Source organism: Muntiacus reevesi, chromosome X (assembly GCF_963930625.1).
Source record: "Muntiacus reevesi chromosome X, mMunRee1.1, whole genome shotgun sequence".
Taxonomy (NCBI): Eukaryota; Metazoa; Chordata; class Mammalia; order Artiodactyla; family Cervidae; genus Muntiacus; species Muntiacus reevesi.
Window position 1 is genome coordinate 7,032,057 of NC_089271.1, and position 24,243 is coordinate 7,056,299.

At 49.1% G+C, this 24,243-nt stretch overlaps 1 protein-coding gene across 3 annotated transcripts in view; it reads left to right on the top strand.

Annotated features, from left to right (window-relative positions):
• TBL1X (transducin beta like 1 X-linked) overlaps positions 1 to 24,243 on the top strand; it is a 244,451-nt gene that overhangs the window by 183,645 nt on the left and 36,563 nt on the right. For all 3 annotated transcript variants that reach the window (XM_065915107.1, XM_065915109.1, XM_065915108.1), the window contains one exon: positions 4,783 to 4,893. In XM_065915107.1, the coding sequence (XP_065771179.1) occupies positions 4,836 to 4,893 (58 nt within the window). In that variant the 5' untranslated portion in view covers positions 4,783 to 4,835. The remainder of the gene's footprint in view (positions 1 to 4,782; positions 4,894 to 24,243) is intronic.

A 24,243-nucleotide genomic window follows, 5' to 3' on the forward strand; every position in this document is an offset into this window, starting at 1 on the left:
TGCAATTTCTTCCTCCAGGGGATCTTCCCCACCCAGGGATTGAACCCGGGTCTCCTGCGTTGCAGGCAGATTGCTTACCCACTGAACCACCAGGGGAGGCCTTGTGCGTGTGTACAAAATGAAATTTAGCCATTCCATTTGAAGCCTCATTTTTTTTTTTTTTTTTTCACATAGCACTGTATCATGGACATCTTCCTCGGTCATGAAAATTCTTTTGAGGGCTGCAATCTGACCAGGTTACTTCATTCTCTTGTGTAAATGGTGGCGCTAGTGGTTAAGAACCCACCTGTCAATGCAGGAGATGTCAGAGACGTAGTTTCAGTCCCTGGGTTGGGAAGATCTCCTAGAGGAGAACAGAGCCACCCACTCCAGCATTCTTGCCTGGAGAATCCCATGGACAGAGGAGCCTGGCGGGCAAAGGTCTGTAGGGTTGCAAAGAGTCGGGCATGACTGAAACAAGTTAGCACGCACGCGTGCCACTGCTGGACATGTGAACTCTGGTGAGGAAATAATAATTCTTTGATTATGTCTATAATTTTGGACCATTTGGCTCCCAAGTAAATAAATATAACTATAAAATTAGTGAAAAATCTTACCTTTGGGGGGGACTCTTTTTCTTACTATAGAATGATATGCATGCAAATACTTTTTAGTAAAATGAAGATGAGTCTATGGGGGAAGAAAATAAGGTGAAACCACTGTTGATATTTTCTTGTTCCCTGTCCAAACTGTTCTATGTATATATTCTGCAATAACTGAAGTCCAGCTATAAACGCCAGCATGCATTGAATCGTACTCATTACTGTCATTGGACAACAAAAAAAGTTTGCTGTAGTTTTTCAGCAGTTCCTTGGCGGCTTCGTTTCAGTTAATGCAAGCGGAGGAGGTGTGCAACATGATGAAATAGGCTTGCTTCCTCTTAGTCCCCAGCAGTGTGTACAAAAGGATTTATATGTAAATGTTGATGCACACGTTAAACTTCTCCTCTCATAACTGGCCACCGGGAAACACAGTTTCCATTTGAAAAGAGAGAGCAATGTTATGGGCTTCCCTGGTGGGTCAGTCAGTAAACAATCCCATCTGCAGTGCAGGAGACCCAGGTTCAATCTCTGAGTCGGGAAGATTCCCCGGAGGACGAAATGGCAACCCACTCCAGTATTCTTGCTTGGAGCATCCCATGGTCAGAGGAGCCTGGCGGGCTACAGTCCATGGGGTCGCATAGAGATGGAGGCGACTGATCGACTAAACCACCCCCAGTGTTATGGAAAAGGGAAGCCAGGAGGTGAGACCCTACTGCATTGCAGTCAGCAGAGAATCTGTGAAAGCGCCTTGCTGCAATGAGGTCATTTATAGCAAGTTTTCTAGCAGCTCTGGCTCTGCACCCTCACTCTGTGTGGAATCAAGTCCCAGAGCCCTGAGCCTCGTCCAGAAAATGACTTTTACCCGATGCATTCTTCCAGCGTCCAGGCCAGCAGACTCATAGCAGAGACAAAACCTCAGACCGACTTTTTCTTCCATCCCTGGAGAACCACGGAAGGGGCTGCACCAAAGGATGTTCAGAGACCGCGTCCTAACGGCACGGATTGCTAAGAGAGAAACTTCTGCCACGAATGATATCACTCTGAGCACCACGCTCCCCGCCCCGGAGTCACTGTGTGCTTGTTCCATCACTGTTTCCGAAGCAGGCTCCCCGCCCATGGGCAGGGAAACTCACTCGCCCTTTCTGTCTTCATCTCTCAGAGCCGGTGCTCAACTGGCTCCGTGGTCATCACATCCTTGAAGATCATCCTTGAAGATCATCAGTTCAGATTTTGTTGTTTGGGGAGCGGTCCTGTCCCTTCCCGGAGCATGAGAGCATGTTAAATACTGTACACGCAATAAGAGCCAAACCCTTAGACACCATTTCCCACTCTCTCTGTTTTTTAAGAAAACTTTATCTATTTTTTTAACTTTTTATTTGGTATTGGGGTGTGACTGATTAACAACACTGCTATAGTTTCCGGTGGAAGGCAGAGGGACTCAGCCATACATTAAATGTATCACTTCCCATCCAGGCTGCCACGTGACATTGAGCAGAATTCCTTGTGCTGTCCAGCAGGTCCTTGCTGGTTCTCCATGTTAAATACAGCAGTGTGTCCATGTCCATCCCAGACTCCCTAACTATCCCTTCCCCCATCCTTCCCCCTGGGAACCATAAGGTTATTACAGAGTATTGAGCAGGGTTCCCTGTGCTGGACAGCAGGTCCTTGCTGGTTCTCCATTTTAAGTATAACATCATAGACACGACTTCTCTTACAACTGAATTTTGAACTGTTTTGTGACCGTGGTTATTAAGAGTTTTTGCCACCTGGAGATTAAGTTATTAAAAAAAGAAAAATACCCTAAATAATCTTCCCTTCAGCTTCCTGATGGATTTCAACCCCCAGTGGTTATTTATGTTGGAATACTCATGTTAAGCAGGAAGACTCCAGATGTGTCATCAGCTCACACAGATTTTTTTCTTCTTCTGAAACCAGAACAGTGAGGCAATGTGTGGTTTTTACCTCGCAGTGAAGATGGTCATTTCCTTTCTACACAGTCACAACTGCAAAGATCATAGATCCACTTAAAGGGAGGTGCCTCAGATGAAAACTCTGGAGAAGGGAATGGCAACCCACTCTGGTATTCTTGCCTGGGAAATCCCATGGACAGAGGAGGCTGGAGGGCCACAGTCCATGGGGGTCGCAAAGAGTCGGGCATGATGGAGCACTCACCCGCATGAATCAAAACTGGGTCAGGCAAGAAAACAAACACCATGTCACTAATGAAGAACCCATTTTTGTTGTTGTTTTTGGAGGCATGTTCCTCGGGGAGGGGGGAGGTGGTCTCTCTGCTTTGATGATGCTTGCAGTGGGGGGTGGGGTAGGATTAAGAGCCCTGTAGAGCCCTCCTGCGGCTCTCGGGGGCTCAGGGCCCTGGTCTGGAAGTGTGTGTAGAAGCATGTCATCCTCACCACCTTCCCGGCAGGGGGGCAGCGGGTCTTAGCATCCACAGTTTGGCAGAGGTGGAAAACTGAGTCCTCTGGTCCACAGATCCATAGGGATGAAGGTGCAGTCAGCATCAGACCTCCGGGCTCAGCCTCAAGCCCCCCACACACCCCAAGTCCCATGTTCTCTGCTCTCCTCGGCTTCCTCAGGACATGATTCCGCTTACCTCCAGCCAATCGATCAGTCCTTGGAGAGCCAAGCCATCGCCCTGGCGTTCTCCTAACTTCATTGCAGCCAGCACAAGCATATCCCTGGAGGAGGGCATGGCAACCCACTCCAGCATCCTTGCCTGGAGAATCCCAGGGATGGAGGAGCCTGGGGGGCTACACATAGTCCATGGGGTCGCAGAGAGTCAGACACGACTGAAGCGACTTAGCATGTACAAGCGTTCTGAGCTCCGAAAGAATCCTGCTTGGCCGACTACACAGGCCGACACCTGCCGCCTTACCGTCCACGGGGCAGGCGCAGAGGGCGAGCTTCCTTCCCCTGGGTCCCGGGGAGCGCTCGGTCCATCCCTGAAGATGCTGTGATCTCGGCCAGTCTGCCACGGAACTTAACGCTGTCAGTTCACTCTGTGTCCGTGGGGCAGCTTGCTGACTCCCCGCCTCTTAATAGAAGTCACGTCACCGTGTCGATGACGCAGCGCCTCGTTGATACGTGTCTCGGGGCCACGTGCACCCTGTCGGTTCGGTGACCGTGAGGTTTGGCACGGAACTTCGATGCGTGGGAGGTTGCTGTGAGTCATCTCTGCTGCAGACCCACAGGTGTGACCGGGGCCACGTGGTCCCCCCACCTGGGGGTGTTGGCAGGACCGCGGGGGTACCCCCGGTAATCTCCCTCGTCTGTCCAGGGAAGGGCCAGCCGGTGCAACCAGCCACCATCTGTCCTGGGGTTCCGCTGAGGCTTGGTACGAACTGCTGTGTGATCCTATCACACGCGGGATCTTGAGTGAATCAGGTTGCAGTGTTTGTGCTCATTTTCTGGTGCCCCTGGTTTTGTCTCTGTTAATGTGGTTTATAGACGAGTCCGTGCCAGCATTATAAAACTCACAACTCATATTTGAGGGGAAACTTTTCACCTGTATGTTTATATGTTTATGTAATTATAAAAGCTTTATGTCACCAGGAAATACAGGGGAAAATTTTCACCTGTATGTTTATATGTTTAGATAATTATAAAAACTTTATGTCACCAGAAAATACAGAGGAAAATTTTCACTTGTATGTTTATTATGTTTAAATAATTATAAAAGCTTTATGTCACCAGGAAATACAGGGGGAAATTTTCACCTGTGTGTGTATATGTTTAGAGAATTGTAAAACCTTTATGTCACCAGAAAATACAGAGGAAAATTTTCACCTATATGTATATGTTTAGATAATTATAAAAGCTTTATGTCACCAGGAAATACAGGGGAAAATTTTCACCTGTATGTGTATATGTTTAGAGAATTGTAAATTCTTTATGTCACCAGAAAATACAGTGGAAAATTTTCACCTATATGTGTATATGTTTAGGTAATTATAAAAACTTTATGTCACCAGGAAATACAGGGGAAAATTTTCACCTGTATGTGTATATGTTTAGAGAATTATAAAGCCTTTATGTCACCAGAACATATGACAGGAATCGGGCATTAGTTACCTCCTGAGTATTACATATGTCAATTGTTTTCCTAAAGAAACACGGTCGAGGAGTAACATGTAGGCAGTGTCTGAAACGTCTCTCCACTTTCTCCTCTCGCCTTTTCCGACAGAGGGTGGTGGCTGCTGCTTCGTAAAGACCTCATCGCCGCCAGGTGAGGCTAAGATGAGCATTACCAGTGACGAGGTGAACTTCCTGGTGTACCGATATCTCCAGGAGTCAGGTAAGAAGCCGGCTTCCTGCCCAGAGCCGGGGGAGAAAAACGCCTTCTTCCAGCTTGCCTTGCGCAGGGGCCAGCAACCATGGATGGCAAACGCAGGCTATAGAGAAGAGAGAGCTTGGGATGCTCTTATTCAGAGGACTGAAGGGCCTGGGCCCGTCCTGCTCCTAGGGTGGGATGAGAGAACGTGCTCTCATTTCTGCTGACATTTCTGTTCACCTGAATGAAATGAATGAATGAATGAAGATCAAGTGAAGGGAAAGTGAAAGTTGCTCAGTCGTGTCCGACTCTTTGCGACCCTGTGGATTATCCAGTCCGTGGGATTCTCCAGGCCAGAATACTGGAGTGGGTAGCCTTTCCCTTCTCCAGGGAAATCTTCGCAACCCAGGGATCAAACCCAGGTCTCTTAAATGGCAGGTAGATTCTTTACTGTCTAAGCCACCAAGGAAGTACCTCTAATAAAGTGAAGTCAAGTGTTAGTCACTCAGTCCTGAGTCTTCATAACCCAAAGACCTATAGCCGACCAGACTCTTCTGTCCATGGGATTCTCCAGGCAAAAATACTGGAGTGGGTGGCCTTTCCCTTCTCCGGGGGATCTTCCCCACCCAGGGATACAACCCAGGTCTCCCGCACTGCAGACAGATTCTTTACCAGCGGAGCCACAAGGGAAGCCCATTAAGATCAAGAGCAGTTGTGATAGATGTGGTGAGGGGCGGGGAGGATTTGGCGTTCTGGGTCCCCACCCTCGAGAAGGCATTTGTGGTCTGGTGTATACGTATAGTGCATCTACATGGGGCTGGGGTGGTTGGTGTTCTTGGCCCCGACCATAGGGGAGCGTATTTATGGACTGGTGTATACATATGGTGTATATACATGGGGAAGTGGAGTGATTGGGTGTTCTCAGCCCCCACCATACGGTAGGCATTTGTGAGCTGATATATAAATATGGTGTGTGTGTATGGGAGTGGGGTGATCGGTGTTCTTGGCACCCATCATAGGGAAGGTATTTATGGGCTGGTGTATACATATGGGCTTTCCTGGTGGCTCAGCTGGTAAAGAATCCGCCTGCAATGCAGGAAACCTGGGTGGGGAAGATCCCCTGGAGAAGGGAAAGACTACCCACTCCAGTGTTCTGGCCTGGAGAATTCCATGGACTGTATAGTCCGTGGGGTTGCAAAGAGCTGGGCACGAGTGGGTGACTTTCACTTCACATACATATGGTGTATAGGTATGGAGGTGGGGTGATTTCATGTTCTCAGCCCCCACCACAGGAAAGGCATCTGTGGGCTGGTGCATACATATGGGGACTGCCCTGGTAGCTCAGCTGGTAAAGAATCCGCCTGCAATGCAGGGGACCCGAGTTCAATTCCTGGGTCAGGAAGACCTCCTGGAGGAGGGCATGGCAACCCACTCCAGGATTCTTGCCTGGAGGATCCCATGGACAGAAGAGCCTGGCAAGCTGCAGACCATGGGGTTGCAAAGCATTGGACATGACTGAGCAACTAAGCACCCAAGCAAACATATAAATGCGGGGTGTGTGTGTGTGTGTGTATATATATATATACACACACAGAGAGAGAAAGAGAGATTGGTGGGGTGTTTGCTATTCTTGGTGCCCAGCATAGGGAGGATATTTATGGACTGGTGGATACATATGATGTATATATATGAAGGTGGGGTGATTTTATGTCCTCAGCCCCCACCATAGGAAGGGCTTTTGTGGTCTGGTGTATATATATACAGGGATGGGGTCGCACAGAGTCGGACACAACTGAAGTGACTTAGCAGCAGCAGCAGCATATATAGAGAGAGGGTAGAGTGATTGGTATTTCTTGGCCCCCACCATAGAGAGGGTATTTATGGGCTGGTGTATCCGTATGGTGTGTATATATATGGAGGGTGGGGTGATTGGGTGTTCTTGCCCTGCACCTTAGAGAGGATATTTGTGGGCTGGTGTGTATACATGTGATGTATATATATGGGACTTGGGTGATTGTGTTTGCCCAGCCCCCACCATAGGGAGGGCATGTGTGGGCTGGTGTATACATATGGTTTGTGTGTATGGAGGGTGGGGTGATTGGGTGTTCTTGCCCTGCACCTTAGAGAGGATATTTGTGGGCTGGTGTGTATACATGTGGTGTATATATATGGGACTTGGGTGATTGTGTTTGCCCAGCCCCCACCATAGGGAGGGCATGTGTGGGCTGGTGTATACATATGGTTTATGTATATGGAGGGTGGGGTGATTGGGTGTTCTTGCCCTGCACCATAGAGAGGGTATTTATGGGCTGGTGTATACATATGGTGTATATATATGGGCCTGGGGTGATTGGGTGTTCTCAGTCCCCACCATAGGGAGGGCATGTGTGGGCTGGTGTATACATATGGTATATGTATATGGAGCGTGGGGTGATTGGGTATTCTTGCCCTGCACCCTAGAGAGGGCATTTGTGGACTGGTGTATACATATGGTGTATATATATGGGGCTGGGGTGATTAGGTGTTCTTGCCCTGCACCATAGAGAGGGCATTTGTGGGCTGGTGTATACATATGGTGTATATACATGGGGCTGGGGTGATTGGGTGTTCTCAGTCCCCACCATAGGGAGGGCATGTGTGGGCTGGTGTATACATATGGTGTATGTATATGGAGGGTGGGGTGATTGGGTGTTCTTGCCCTGCACCATAGAGAGGGCATTTGTGGGCTGGTGTATACATATGGTGTATATATATGGAGGGTGGGGTGATTGTGTTTTCCCAGCCCTCACCATAGAGAGGGTATTTATGGGCTGGTGTATACATATGGTGTATATACATGGGGAGTGGGGTGATTGGGTGTTCTCAGTCCCCACCGTAGGGAGGGCATTTGTGGACTGGTGTATACATATGGTGTATATATATGGGGCTGGGGTGATTGGGTGTTCTCAGCCCCCACCATAGGGAGGGCATTTGTGGGCTGGTGTATACATATGGTGTATATATATGGAGAGTGGGGTAATTGTGTTTTCCCAGGCCCTACCATAGAGAGGTTATTTATGGGCTGGTGTATACATATGGTGTATATACATGGGGAGTGGGGTGATGGTGTTTTCTCAGCCCCCACCATAGCGAGGGCATGTGTGGGCTGCTATATAAATATGGTGTGTGTATATATGGGGGTGGGGTGTTTGGCGTCCTTGGTCCCAACCACAGAGAGAGCGTTTGTAGGCTGGTTACAGATCCGTGTACAGAATTGGCGTGGGATAACCTGGGGGGGTCTTGAACAGAAATGCACCGTCCCAGCGCCGTGGAGGACAGCCGTCTGAAGCAGGGTGCCAGCTGGCTTGCTTTCTTCCCACGATTGACTGCCGCACGGGGGTCTGCTCCAGCCTGTCTGCCAGCTTTGGGTGGACTGATTTCTCCTTTTCGTGCAGATGCAGTCATATTGGATTAGGGGGCTCAGGGTATTCCAGCACCACCTCGTCTTAATGAAGGACATCTGCAAGGACCCTCTTCGAGACGCCGTCACATTCTGAGCTGTTAGTGAGGTGAAACTACCAACCTATGCAGTTGCAGGGGGACATAGTTAGAGCTATAACAGTCGGTTTTGCGCATATTGAAGCTTTATTCACTTTGCATCACGTTTTATGTAATCTGCAAATTGATTATTCAAGAAAGAAGCCAGTTCTCACATCCCACTTCCACAGAACCACATGCTATCATTGAGGGTGATCCAAGTGTGAGTCCCTGGGTCCAGACTCTTTCGGAATCAGCCCAGAAGGGTGAGATGGGCCAGTCTTGCAGGCAACCCAAATGGTTTGATTCTGATCCTCGAACAAAAAAGATGAAATAGGTGGGGCATGCCACATGTTATAAATAAACCTCTCCCCACACAAGCCTAAGGTCCCTGTTTCTGCTGTGAACCCTAGCTAGCATCATTCAGGAAAAGTACACTTTCTTTCTACATATACATTTGACCATTTGGATTAGCTCTTGCTAGATGTTTTGTATAAAAAAAGTGGTGAGCAGAACAAAACAGGTACCACCTCATCCCTCGTCAATCAGGGAGGTCATGCCCACGACTCTGATAACTTAAACTCAGAAATTAGCCAGGAAGTCTCCCACCTGGCATCCAAGTGTCCTCCCAGCACTGATCTCAGATTCTCAGAGATGTTTGCAGATGAAAATTCCACGTACCAAACTCTGCCTCCCTGAAGACTTCCAGCACTGAATTCAGGATTCCTTCCCTCTGGAAACACCTGCACAAAAATAGGCTGGAAAAGCGCGGTCCAAATGTGTAAACAGTCTTAGGGTGAAATTGCTGTCCCTCTGTTTGTGAACATGAGGGTAAATAGAGACTTGTGAAAGAAAACTTTTGTGTAACCCAGAGAAAGGTTTTTCCCGGTGGGCAGTCCCTAGGGCCCCCCTGGGGGCAAGAGCGTTGCTGGCCTCTTTGAATAAACACAGAAATGTCTATCCTTCCCCCCAGAAAAGCGAGACTTCCTTTTTTAGGATTTGTTTACATTTGTCTCTCATTTGTTGAGAAGCTTTCTGTTACCAGGCGACTCAGAAGGGAGCCTTGGGAGACGCAATGTATAGAATTCCATCAGTGCTGATTGTGTGCCACATCTGCCAAGCTGCGGTCGTAATTTATCAGAGCCTCGAGTGGAATCCCATAGACCGAGTGAGGAGTTAAGAGACGTCTGTGCGTGCCCCTGATGACTTTGTATGTCCAGGAACTGCCTCTGGTACCCCCACGAGGCCATACTCCAAAGAAGAAACGCCTAATGCTGTAAGCGTTCACTGTGGGCTTGCTTAACATTTATCTCCAGTCCTCACGCTTTGGTTAGGTGGTGGTTTAGTTGCTCAGTCGTGTCCGACGTTTTGCAGCCCCATGGGCTGTAGCCCACCAGGCTCCTCTGTGCATCAGATTTCCTGGGTAAGAATGCTGGAGTGGGAGCCGGTCCCTTCTCCAGGGATCGAACCCAGGCCTCCTGCATTTCAGGCGTATTCTTTACTGACTGAGCCACCAGGGAATTTATTGAGCAGCCATCAAGTGCAAAGAGCACGTTCTTGGCCTCATAATGTCTCCTTTCTAGCTGGAAGGAAGGAAGGAAGGAAGGGGGAGGAAATGGAAGGGGAAGGAAGAAGAGGGAATGAAAGAAGGAAGGGGGATGAAGGGGAAGGAAGTTTTTCACCTGATGTGAAAAACTGACTCATTGGAAAAGACCCTGATGCTGGGAAGGATGGAGAGCAGGAGGAGAAGGGGACGACAGAGGATGAGATGGCTGGATGGCATCACCGACTTGATGGACATGAGTTTGAGCAAACTCGGGGAGTTGGTGATGGACAGGGAGGCCTGGTATGCTGCAGTCCACGGGGTGACAAAGAGTCGGACACGACTGAGTGACTTAACTGAACTTGATATGCTTAATCCCTAAGTCATGTCCGACTCTTTGTGACCCCATGGACTGTAGCCTGCAAGGCTCCTCTGTCCGTGGGACTTCCCAGGCAAGAATGCTGGAGTGCATTGCATGCCCTTCTCCAGGGGATCTTTCCCACCCAGGGATCGAACTCACGTCCTCTGAGTCTCCTGCATGGGCAGTCAGGTTCTTTACCATTGCCCCACCTGGGAAGGCAGAAGCTAAAACTCCCAGTGCATTGATTTGCATGGGTATTCGTGCAAATTCACCCAGGGTATTCATGGCTTGGGGGCAGTATTTCCCCTCCCTCTAGCGTTGTGACCGATGTCTGCACACCGTGAAACAGAGCCCTTAACCAAAACCGCTCGAGGACTGTGGTGGTAGCTTTGACCACGCACAAGAATCACAAGTGAGAAATTGAGTTTCCCTAATGTTTTGTCAGGTGTTAACCAGGCTGGTTGTTCCCAGTGGCTGTCATTTGAAACACTTTAGACAATGAAAGCAGCCTTTCGTGATGGCAGATGGCAGAAATTCATTTCGCATATATCAGAAATCAACACAATGGTGAATTTCTCTGCTTATGGTGGGGACTTGAAAACGTTCGAGCCTGGCATGCTGCAGTCCATGGGCGTCTCAAAGAGTCTCGGGTACGACTTAGATCCTGAACAACAGCAACAGAAAGAACTTCGAGGGACTTCCCTGGCGGTCCAGTGGTTAAGACTTCACGTTCCAATGCAGGGGTTGTGGGTTCTATCCCTGGTTGGGAAGCTAAGATGCCGTGTGCCTCAAGGCCAAAAAACCAGAACATAGAACAGAAGCAGCATGGTGACAGATTGAATAAAGACTAAAAAATTAAACACCTGTGAATAAGTTTGAAAATTCCTTACACAGCGAAATAGACTTCCTGCTTTGTCGTGATTCATGGTCAAGAGGCTAATCTATTATGCATTTCTGTTGTTGTTCATTTGCTCAGTTGTATCTGACTCTTTGTGACCCCACGGACTGCAGCACGCCAGGCCTCCCTGTCCATCGCTGACTCCCAGAGTTGCTCAAACTCACGTCCATTGAGTCGGTGATGCCATCCAGCCGTCTCATCCTCTTTCATCCCCTTCTCCTCCTGCCTTCAATCTTTCCCAGCATCACCGTCTTTTCCAATGAGTCTGCTTTTCGCGTCAAGTGATCAAAGCATTGGCGCTTCAGCTTGAGTATCAGTCCTTCCCGTGAGTATTCAGGGTTGATTTCCTTTAGGATGGACTGGTTTGGAGCCCATCTCTGCACTCACGTGACTGGCCAGGTAGAATCAGGCATGTTTCCTTTGGTTTGCATAATACGCTTATGGCTCTGTGTTATATATTATCCTTGTGAATAAATGTTGTATAACTAGACTCATGAGGTTTTCAATGGAAGGTAGATGGCATTTGTTCATTCATTTCGTGGAGCTTCTGTTAGGAGAACAGTAACAGATTTCCTGACCACGTAGCACATGCATATCCCCTGTCTTGCCGCACCCCCCACCCAACTCACGTCAGAATTAGAGTAAGATTTAGGTGGCATTTTCTCTCCACAGCTGAGTTCAAGCACAGAGCCGAAGAATGGTTCTGTTCTCAACACACAGAGGTATGACTCTGCAGAAATATTCCTGAGCAGTGTAAAAATTATTCATATTGGTAGTCCAGGGATTAAAAATCTCCCTGCCAGTACAGGTGACACAGGTTTGATCCCTGGCCTGGGAAGATCTCACATGATGTGATTCACTGAATAAGTGCTTCCCAGGTGGCTCAGTAGTTTAAAAAAAAAATCTGCCTGCCAATGCAGGAGACCTGGGTTCGCTGTCTGGGTCAGGAAGATCCGCTGGAGGAGGAAAGGCAACCCACTGCAGTATTCTTGCCTGGAGAATACCATGGACAGAGGAGCCTGGTAGGCTACCATCCACAGGGTCACAAAGAGTCAGCACGACTGAGTGGCTTTCACATAGACGCTATGTACCTAGGTGATGCTCACACACCGATCAGAAATGAGGAAAGCTGAAGGTTTGCAGTCAGCTGAATGTCACTCCCTGGTTTTGATACTGTCCTACGACGAGAGAAGATGCCACCGTTGAAGGTGGATGGGTGAGATGACTCCACTGTTTTCGCAGCTTCCTTTGAGTTCATGATAATCTTGAAATTGCTAAAATAAAAAAAGACCAGCAATCGTAACTTTGCGCCTCCATGGTCTGCAGAGCTTTGCCTATTACTGAGACGGAGAAGGCGGTTAGTAATATAAATGCAGCTGAGACTTTTTTTAATTAGATTTTGCAGCTTGTTAGCCATGGCGCAGTTCTGATGGAGCGTCTTTTGTGTAATGGGTTCGAATGCTACCGTGTTAGCTTAGAAGTGGATAGCCACACAGCCATTCTGGGGCTTTTGGAAACAGAAAACTTATAGAGTCATCTGAAGGTGAACAGCGGTTATTGTGTATCCCAGAGCCAGGTTTTTGCTTCCTTGGTAATTCAGCAGACTCAAGTGTGCATCATAGGCCAGGCTCACCTGCCCGGCTCCTCCTGGGACATTGTCATGAGCAGCTGTTCTGCATTTCATTGACACCATAGGAGCTGGACAGGCTGTATCATTAGCAGAAGGATAAAAGGACTGTTCAGGGTCTTGCCCTGGTGGCATCGTGGATAGGAATCTGCCCGGCAGTGCAGGGGACCCGGGTTCAATCCCTGGTCCGGAAAGACTCCACGTGCTAGGGAGCCACTAAGCCCGTGAGCCTAAACGACTGAGCCCACGTGCCCCTAGAACTCGTAATCTTGCAACAAAAGAAGCCACTGCAATGAGAAGCTCGGGCCCTGCAACTCGAGAGTAGCCGCTGCTGGCCGCAGCCCCGAAGACCCATCACAGCTGAAAATCAGTAAATACTTCAATAGTGTTCTTCGGTGTGCTTCCGCACTCCTTGTCCTCTGTCTTGCCAGGTTTTCAATATCCCCTTCGTGGCCTTTACCTTGCAGGTTTCTCCTAGGTGGGCAGAGTTGAGGGTCTTAATCTCTTGGAGTGATGGTTTTGAGCTGTGGTATTGGAGAAGACTCTTGAGAGTCCCTTGGAACTGCCAGGAGATCCAACCCGTCCGTCCTAAAGGAAATCAGTCCTGAATGTCCATTGGAAGGACTTGATGCTGAAGCTGAAGCTCCAGTGCTTTGGCCACCTGATGCGAAGAGCTGACTCATTGGAAAAGACCCTGATGCTGGGAAAGATGGAAGGCGGGAGGAGAAGGGGACGACAGAGGATGAGATGGTTGGATGGCATCACTGACGCAATGGACATGAGTTTGAGTAAACTCCGAGAGCTGCTGATGAACAGGGAGGCCTGGCGTGCTGCAGTCCATGGGGTCGCAAAGGGTCGGACACGACTGAGCGACTGAACTGAACTGAATCTCTTGGAGGGACTCTGAATGGTCAGAACAGTATGCATTATCTAAAGATGCTCAACCTTTCCTAGAGGACAGGCTTCCTGAAACTCAGTACTGTTGACCTATGGGCTGGGCGACTATCCTGTATTGTAGGCTCTTAAGACCGCATCCCTGGTCTCCACCCTCTGGGTGACAGGAACGCCCTGCCCGCCTCGCCCTCCATGCTGACAACCAAAGATGTCTCTGACCATTGCCACACGTCCCCCGGAGGGCAGAACCAACGCTAGTTGAGAACCACTGATAACACATCCTTCAGTTGGGGGATGTGTTTCTTCAGTTAGTTTTTCTTGCAAAGTGGAGTTGTCACGAGATTGTCGTTTCTTCTCTCTTTTTCATCTTCTTGGGTTGCATTTTGATTTTTTTCTGCAGCACACAAGTGAACTCTTAACAGTGGTCCTAGCGGTCCCTGTTTTTATTAAATTTTTCCAGAGTATTTTTCCCGTCAAGGAAGCGGAGGGACCTCTTCCAGTACTGTTCTGTAGCAGATAATAAACTAAGTGGGAGTAGCTGTCTTCAATCTGGGTTTTGTTTTTCTTTGGGTTTTGGGTTTGCTTTTTTTTTTTGGACTCCGGTGAGGAGATTAGATAACCAGGAAAAGGGTGTTACCCTTAACATTTGTGAATAATTGCGTCTCCAGAAATGATTCAGCAGCATTGCCCTCTAATTCCAGCAGCTGACAGATCACCCCGTAGGCTCCTCTGTGTTTCCTAGGAGCTTGGACCGCTTTCTTATGCTAGACGCGTTCCCCGCCCCGGATTCAGGAAGGCATTTTAATGCTTCAGCTATCTTAATTTAAACCCAGGTTCAGGGCTCATTGTTCAGCTGAGTTGCTAAAAATATTTCTCTGACTGTGGTGGCGTTTTTACATTGCTAATGTTGTCCCTGTTTAAAAAGAGAATCTTTATGAGACGATAAAGGCAAGCCCTTCTGTGAGGCAGGGGTAGCCTTTGCTTTAGAAAGCGTACAGGGAAATATTCGTTTCATCAGATTATAAGAATACCAGAGTGGGTTGTCTGCATGAGTAATTTTAAAAGTAATTTAAAAGCAGCTGAGGGAAATCCCTGCTGGTCCAGTGGCTAGGACTTGGCGCTTTCACTGCTGGGACCCAGGTTCGATCCCCAGTTGGAAATCTACAATCCTGCAAGCAGCGAGGAAGGAAAGGGAGGGAGGGAGCCAGGAATTAAGTCAGGTGAAACGGAAATATCTCATGGTTTCCAGCTCTTTGGTGATGTGTCCCTGTCTCCTAGACAACCCTCAAGCTCTATGATTTGCTAGAAGGATTCACAGAATTTGGGCTTCCGTTGTAGCTCAGTTGCTAAAGAATCCACCTGCAATGCAGGAGACCCCAGTTCGATTCCTGGGCCGGGAAGATCCACTGGAGAAGGGATAGGTTACCCACTCCAGTATTCTTGGGCTTACGTTGTGGCTCAGCTGGTAAACAGAATCCGCCTGCAGTGCGGAAGACCTGGGTTCAATCCCTGGGTTGGTAAGATCCCCTGGAGAAGGGATAGGCTACACACTCCAGGATTTCTGCCTGGAGAATACCATGGTATAGTCCATGGGGTCGCCAAGCCTCAGATAGGACTGAGCGACCGACTTGCACAGAATTTAGTAACCGTTACACTCGCAGTGGATTACAGCAAAAAGATATGGATTATAACCTACTGCATGGTGAGTGTACTTCATAGTGGTATATTGGGTACTTGAAGGTTGCTAAGGTGGCTGAGATCGTGGAAATGTTCTCAGTGAAGTAAATAAAGGTTAATCACGGGAGGTGCTGCATATGTGAGCTGACCCTGTTGTGTGATTCTTCCTCAGTTATATCCATGTATCAGATCATCACAGCATATACCCCAAACTTCCACTTTGTCACACGTCACTTACGTCTCAAGAAAAGTCAATCGAAAAGATCAACAAGTTAATCAAAGTTGGATGCTATGTCTCCATTTTTGTTACATTCCTCTTAATCGTATACAACTGGGTGTATATTTTGTTTGTTCGGCTATCTTGTTTCACAGAATCCAATAGAGCCCTCTGATTTGAATTGATAGCTTCAGTTTTTCTCCATTGGGTTGTAATCTTTGCGTGCATGCCAAGTCTCTTCAAGTGACTCTTGGCGACTCTGGCGACCCTATGGACTGGAGGGATTCTTCAGGCAAGAATTCTCCAGGAGTGGGCTGTCTTGCCCTCCTCCGGGGGATCTTCCCAACCCAAGGATCTAACCCACATCTCTTAAGTCTCCTGCATTGGCAGGATGGTTCTTTACCCCTAGCAGCACCTGGGAAAACCACCTCCCTCCCAAATAAAAAAGAGACAGGTTACAGTCAGCCAAGGGCAAAGGTGCATGGGGTCCAGTCCAGGAGAACCGGGCACAGACTTGTAGGTGTCCCCTCCTGGCTGAGCAGTGTGATGACATCTGGCTCTCCCAGCAGCATGTCTGGTGGCAAAGGGGCTGAGTTGCTAGCCACCCGAGCTTTGCCATCCAGGCTTTTATGTGGACCTGCTGCTCCTGTCGAGGGTGTGGGAGCACCTGAGCAGACCCAGGCTGTCCACCCAGCCCCGGTCCCCCCCCCGCCCCCAGGTGGACTCCTGCGGTGTGTGGTTGTGTATCGATCATGTGTGCACTTGGGTGTTTTTATCTCACGTTTGAAAACTTACTGTAAAGAGTGTAGGGGCGGGTAAGTAGCTGGAGAACGTGATACCCACGCCTCTCACATAGAAAAGCATAGAGCACCCCCCAGGAGAGCTTTGTGGAGGCAGGGTTGCGCACGCCTCCCGCAGCAAAGCTTTGCCCACGCTTCCTTTGCAGAACAGAGCTGTCTCCGGGCCAATCTCCCCTTAGGGCTTTGGAAAGACCCTGCACTGTGTGGGAGTCATCTCATCCCAAAGCCTTCTTCCAATGGTGCTCATTGCCAACGAGCTCCTCTTCTCAAAAAAAGAGTGTCTCCCTAAACTCCCCTCTGGGTGTGATGATAACCCACTGAAGCGTAGCAGAACGGAACCGTGGAGGAGTTGCTCTTGGGCCGTCCCCGAAGTTCACAGGCGTCCCAGTTTCCGCTGCACTTGGGCTTGTGCCGTCTTTTCTGAGTTTGCTGCGCTCCGCCGTTGTGCATTAAAAGCTCAGATTCAGGGTTTGCCATTCCTGTGCTTGTTTACTTGTCAGAGAGGGGGGAGAAAGCAATCCACCAGAAAAGCATTTGAAAATGGCCCGGGTATAAGTTGTTGTTTAGTTGCCCAGCCACGTCTGAATCTTTCGCGACCCCGTGGACTGTAGCCCTCCTCAGGCTCCTCTGTCTGTGGGATATTTCAGGCAAGAATACTGGAGTGGGTTGCCACTTCGTTCTGCAGGGAATCTTCCCAACCCAGGGATGGAACCCGCGTCTCCTGGGTCTCCTGCCTTGACAGGTGGATTTTTTACCACTGAGCCACCTGGGAAGCCTGAATGTAAGTTATACTTGTTTCAAGGTGTGTCTTGCTCAATGCAGCCAAATCGTTTCCGTGGGTATTTTCATGGGAGAAAGGTTAGGTGCTGCTGAAGAAGTCCTTAAGGCTTCTTAGGCCATCGCTTCCTCCTTTAAAGGGTAGGGACGGTTTGAAAAAGCCTCAGATGGTTCCCGTTTCCTTTTTTAGCTGAGATGAATTACCGCGCTTACCACGGTGCCTGTTTTCCAAAGTTCATATACCATCACATTTAAGATCTGGCTGCTCTGAAATTCTAATGTGACCTTCAAAGTGTCCAGCTTTGATGTACTTCATTCTGCCAGTCGCAGTTCCCTTTCTTCCTTCCAGACTCAGCGAGCCGGTCATCTGGACTGTCAGACACAACACTGTCCTTTTTCTCCCGGGTTTCTGTCTGTAGCCCTAGTGAGGTCTCCTCCGTCCACGTCTAAAATGCCACTCTCCCCAGAGTGACATCATTTTTTCTTTCCCTCCTGTATCCAGGTCTGCGGGCAGTGGGCTGGTCTTTTCTGCAAGTCTAGGTTTCTGCCCGTAACTCACGTCTCATCCCCCAGTCTGGGGCGAGCGGCGGAGGGGACGTTCTCTCACCAGCCTCTCCCCAGATCCCCCAGTCTGGGGGGGCCCGCCTCCAGCCTCTCTGTCGCCTTCTGTATTGCTGTGTTCATTGTGTATTTCCCAAGCATTCTTTAACATTATCCCACACTGAAAGCATTGCCATTTCCCTGACCACTATGCCTCCCCTGCAAAGAACTTCCTCTGACCCCGTAACCTCCTCCAGGTTTCACGTGAAAAATGTCAGAATCACTGTCGCATATTTCTCATGCACGGTATCTTTCCGACTGCCTCCATGCTCTCTTGCTCTCTTGCCTCGCCGCTCCGTCAGCCAGGCACTCCCTGAATCTTGTCAGTGTTTCCGTCTGTTCCATTGTTTTGCCTGAGTGACGGTAGCTCCCATTTATTGAGCGTGAGCTGTGTATCAGGCATGATGCTCATTTCTTGATCAGTCAGACTGTTTCCCCCTAAGATGGAGATGGGGCTTCCCTGGTGGCTCAGACGATAAAAAAAGAGTCTGTCTGCAATGCAGGAGACCCAGGTTCAATCCCTGGGTCGGGAAGATCCCCTGGAGGAGGGAATGATGACTCACTCCAGTATTCTTGCCTGGAGAATCTCACAGAGAGAGGAGCCTGGCAGGCTACAGTCCATGGGGTTGCAAAGAGTTGGACATGACTGAGCAACTAAGACTTTTGATTTTGTTTTCAAGAAGCAGAGAGACAGCTGCCTCCATCGTTGACGGGCAAGCGACCCAAAGCATTGAGAAGATAGCGGCTTGCCCAGGTCACACTGCCAGGAAGTCATAGAGTCTAGAGCTATGAATTCATAGAGCTCGGACCCTCTGGCTCCAGAATCTTCCACTTAAATGATTTTTCTTCGTTCTTAACGTGGTGAGATGGTTGATTTCTTTTTCAGCATTAAATCTGCACTGCTGAAATAAACCCCACGTGTCCTGGACATTTTGTCCTCTTCATATGTCACTGAATTCAGTTTTGTTAATTCTCTGTCTGCTATATTCATGTCCATTTTACCAAGGGAAACTAGGCAGTGATGTTCCTTTTCTAATATTCTCAACAGGTTTTGCTTCTTAGAGTTATACTGGCCTCATCACACAAGCTGAGGGATCTAAAATTGCTTTCCTAAGGCCCTGTAGCCCCATAATTTAGGTCTCTCCCCTGGATTAGTTGGCAGAATCTTTCTTTGAAAGGTATTGTTTTGATCTCTATCACAACCAGTCATTTCTGTCTTTGTAGTCCAAAAGCAGCCATCAAAAGTACCTAGACCATTGAGAGTAGTTGTGTTTCAATAAAACTTTATTTATAACAGCAAGCCAGGGGCCAGATTTGGCCCAGAGGATACAACTTGCAGACTCCTGTCTTGAGACTGCTAATGGAGTATGTATGTTTCTTCCTGTTCAGGGAGCATGGACGCGGTGTTTGTAACCTGAGTATTTATTACTTCCTTGTCCTTTGAACATGTCTGTAGCCCTCCCTTGTGTCTGCATGTATTTCCCATGCTTGGTTCTCTTATACCAGAGACATCATTTTGCCATATTTCCATACACCTAAAAGTACTTCGTTAATATTTACTAACATTTTTCCTTAAGTTGAAGCAGTTAACTTTTCACCAAATTTTCAAATACATCTACTATTGTGTTTGCATAATGCACAATTTTAAAAAAAATAATTGTTAGATTTTAAAATATCTGCCCCCGTGCTTTGTAAAATTGTATCAGGTACCATCAGAGGTACAGGCACTCTCCGGGAATCTGGTGTGCCGGGATTAAGCTGTCGTCAGGATTTCCAGCTCTACCAAATGTCTCTCTCTGGCCCTGTTGAGTGGTGGCGCTGCCCTAGTGCTAGGGTTGGAAGGAGACACATGAGAGGAGGAAGTCTTTTTCTCTCCACCTAGGGAATTAACCAGGCATCTTGACACAGGGGCAGCTAAACGTGAGGTTGGCCGTGTTCATAGAGGAGCATGCGAGGGGTGCAGACAGAAGGAGGCATTTGAACTAGAACTCTTCAGGGAGAAAAGGAAGCAGAGCATTTCAAGCAAAATCAAGAGCCCGCGTTAATGCCCCGAGGCTCGGCAAAAGCCGGTTACCCCGTTTAGGGGTGAAGAAGCATCTTGGCGAGAGGGACAAAGGATACAGGATGGGAGGAAGGGGAAGGAAGTACAGGGATGCTGGGTCATGGGCAGCAGGTGAAGGCCAAGGTGCCCAGTGGGAAGCCCACTGGCTAGTTTTTGAAAATTAGATCTGAAAGCTGTGCGCATCACAGGTGACTCTCAGTGAAAACTGAGACTCCACCAGGATGGTGTGTCTGCCTGACTCTTTGTGACCCCACAGGCTGTAAGCCCACCAGGCTTCCTCTCTCCGTGGGATTCTCCAGGCAGGATTAGTGGAGAGGGTTGCCGTGTCCACCTCTAGGATCTTCCCGACCCAGGGATCGAACCTGCGTCTCCTGCCTTGGAGGCAGACTCTTTACCATCTTCAGCCACCAGGGAAGGAAGCCCCAGGCAGAATGGCGACCAAGACTAATGAGTCACTGGGAGAAGTGCTGATACTGTGTTAGGTAAGAAAGAACAGAGGTGTCAAATTCTAGGACCACAAGAATTAAACGTGTAAAAAAATCAATTTACAAAGGTAAGAGGGACTGGAGAAAATTATCCCCCGGGTAAGAACAGCAGTTGCATCAAGCATCTAGTGATGTGCCAGTTTCCTCTCTCTTCCAAACTGCTTTCTCTGCTTCTCCTCCCCCTGAGTCCTGTGTGTGTGTTTTTTATTATTGTAATTTTTAATGGTGTCATCCATCGTAAATCTCCGTGTTGGCAGTCGTGGTTGAATTCCCCAATTAACAAAGTAGCGAGTCCAAACTTTGTGAGGGTTCAACGACTGTTGGGGGTGATGGGGCCAAAAGGGGCTGGCTCCAAACCTTGCCTCTCTGCATGGCGGCTGGAAGCCATGGCTGGGGTCTGGGGGAGCGCGCCCCGACGCCCCTCGTGGGCGAGCTGCCTCCCCTCACGGTTTGTCAGCCCCGGGAGGAAATAGCACCCTGCATTTATAACCTGACTAATGCCTTCTCCTCCTGGAGCCCTCCCAGGTTTGGGGGATATTAAACGTCTTGGCAGGTCCGCACTCAGCCGCCACCCCTGGGGTCCAGGCCAGATGTTAGAAGTGAAACCCTATTTTTAACAAGGTCCTCCTGCTATTTCTTTTGGGCGCCTTCCAAGCAGTTCCATTTTACACCAAATTCCACGTTGCGGCAGGTCAGCGGGAATAGGTCTGCAGCTCTTGAGAGCAGCCTGCCTGTGCTCAAGTTTTTCTCCAGCAAGATAGTAGAAAATTAGGACAGAAAGCGGGGGCTGGGGCGGGCGGCGGGGTGGGGGCTGGTTTAGATACAGATATTGAAATGTAAAGTTGACGTGCCTGTGTGCAGATTGCAGAGTCAAAAGCAACTCTCAGCGAATGTTTGTGCTTTTGACCATGAATGAAACTGGGGTTAGCGGTTTTGTGTGACTTCCCCGGGCAGAAAAGGTAATCCTCTGGCGAGACGAATCCATCACACCCAAAAATAAGAAGTGAACTGATGATAAATTAGCCCCCAAAGATGAGGGGATGGTATCTTATTCTCCCGCCTTTGTTTACACCTTCTCAGAGAGTGTGTGTGTGTGTGTGTGTGTGTGTGTGTGTGTGTGTGTGTGTGTTCCTCTCTTTAATTTATTGGACCCAGCTGCCACTTAACTGGGCTTCCTTGGTGGCTCAGACGGTAAAACATCTACCTGTAATGTGGGAGACCTGGGTTCGATCCCTGGGTTGGGAAGATCCCCTGGAAAAGGAAATGGCAACCCACTCCAGTAGTCTTGCCTGGAAAATTCCATGGATGAAGGAGCCTGGTAGGCTGTAGTCCATGGGGTCCCAAAGAGTCAGACACCCCTGAGCAACTTCAGTGGTTCAGCCCTTAACTGGGCTCACTGGTAAGGAATCCAACCATCTCATCCTCTGTCGTCCCCTTCTCCTCCTGCCCTCAATGTTTCCCAGCATCAGGGTCTTTTCCAATGAGTCAGCTTTTCGCATCAGGTGGCCAAAGGATTGCAGTTTCAGCTTCAACATCAGTCATTCCAGTGAACACCCAGGACTGATCTCCCTTAGGGGTGGACTGGTTGGATCTCCTTAGAGTCCAAGAGACTCTCAAGAGTCTTCTCCAACACCACAGTTCAAAAGCATCAATTCTTCGGCGCTCAGTTTTCTTTATGGTTCAACTCTCACATCCATACACGACTACTGTAAAAACCACAGCCTTGACTAGACGGACCTTTGTTGGCAAAGTACCGTCTCTGGTTTTTCATACACCGTCTAGGTTTGTCATGGCTTTTCTGCAAGGAGCAAGCGTCTTTTCATTTCATGGCTGCAGTGATTTTTGAACTGGTCTTCCATCCACATAGCCAGTTGGAATGGATGAGCGTGCTAACCAGGGGCTGCTTGGCATTCATTGATTGTAGCGTTGGACTGATGGCCAGAGCTGGTGGGTTCTCTCTCTCTCTCAGAGGTGGCTCCCGTGAAAATCATGTCACAGACCTCACAAGCACACAGGCTCTAAATGTGTCGTCTGTCCAGCAGGAAGCGTTCCCACCGGGCTGCCCGCTCAGCCTCGTTTCCGTAAAACTGTAGTCTCAGTTCCTCTCTTTTTCTCTGCGATGTGGGCCCTGATGCGATAAGGGTTCTTGTAGCCCTGGCAGCGTGGCGTGGCCCCTTCCCACGGGAACTGCAAGTAAGTCATGGGTTCTTCTCTCAGTGGCCTTAATGTCTCCGTGTTGTCACTCACTCATGTCCATAAATCAAAATCTCCTGGATTCGATTGGGACAGTGAGGTCGTCCCTTCCTCTCTATAGAATTTTAGAATCAAAAGGGACCTTGGCGATCCCCTCATGCCCCCTGTTTGTTGGTCAGAGAAGGAAGCCAATGAGGGCAGGCCCAGGCTGGTGAAGTTTGTTCTCTCCATGAATAAAAAGTTGTTCAGTCGTTTAGTCGTGTCCGACTCTCTGCAGCCCCACAGACTGCAGCGCGCCAGGCTTCCCTGTCCATCACCATCTCCCAGAGCTTGCTCAGACTCACGTCCATTGAATCGATGATGCCATCCAGCCACCTCATCCTCTGTCGCCCCCTTCGTAATAAAAATAAACGGTAGCAAACGCGTGGAATGTCGTTCAAAGACTTTGCAACCGAACAGCAACACGCCCTCTGGTGACAAGCAAAAATATTTCCAGGTGCTGCCGATGTCTTTCTCTGGCCGACAGAAGTGCCCACACTTCACAAGCACGAACCACTGTTCTAGACCAAGGGAGCAGACCCTTAAGCAGAGGTGTCCTGCGGCAAAGTGGTATATATGCTTCTCGCAAAGGCGGCCTCGCGAGGTCTAGTGAGAGACGGCCCAGCTACTTAACGCAGGAAAGGAGAGGCTTCCAAGGCCAGGTTCGGGTCTGCAGACTCGTCACTGCTTTTGAGAAGGAGAGTGAGTCCTCGGTTCCTTGTGTCTGACCAGCCCAGGTTACTGTGACGGTCTTGGGTCCCGTCGACTAGCACCTAGAAAACTCTGATGCTGCCGGCTGACACTTAGGGAAGCGCTCCGTGAACGGCGGCTACTGGTACCGTCACCTTGTCAATCACGCAGAGCAGAAGGCGTGTCTTAGGGCCTTTCCGGCTGCTGTGACAAAAGGCTGCAGACCCAGTGACTCATAAACCTGAACACTTCATTTCTCACCATTACAGAGGGTGGGAATTCCCAGGTGCTGGCAGAGTCGGTGGGGGCTGCTGAAAGGCCAGGAAGGTGTGTGGGGAAAAAGTCGTACATCGTCCTGCAGATAACAGTCGTGAACTGAGTGTTTGCCCGTGTCGATGTTTGGACACTAACCCCATTCATGAGGACCCCACCCTTGCATCCTGATCACCTCCCGGACACCACCACCTGAGGGAGTGGGTTTCCAGTGTATGAATGTTGGGAGACAGGCATTTAGTCCATAGCAGTAAGTAGTGGAAGAACAGATACAGGGGAGACCGTGACAGCTGCTTTCGTGTGATCTGTGTCTGCGGGTCCACATATATATACATGCACATGTGTCTCTGGGTACACATAGATAAATGGCAACCCACTCCAGTATTCTTGCCTAGAAAATTCATGGAGGGAGGAGCCTAGTGGGCTGTGGTTCATGGGGTCACAAAGAATCAGACGTGACTGAGTGACTTCACTTTCTTCCTTTTCTTTACCCATATATATACATACATGTGTACACAGATACGTGTATATATGGGCTTCCCAGGGGGCACAGTTGGTAAGGAATCCATCTGCCAGTGTAGGAGATGCCAGAGACCCGGGTTCGATCCTTGGGTCAGGATGATACCCTGGAGGAGGGCATGGCAACCCACTCCCGTATTCTTGCCTGGAGAATCCCCATGGACAGAGGAGCCTGGCGGGCAACGAACACTTGTACTTTCAGT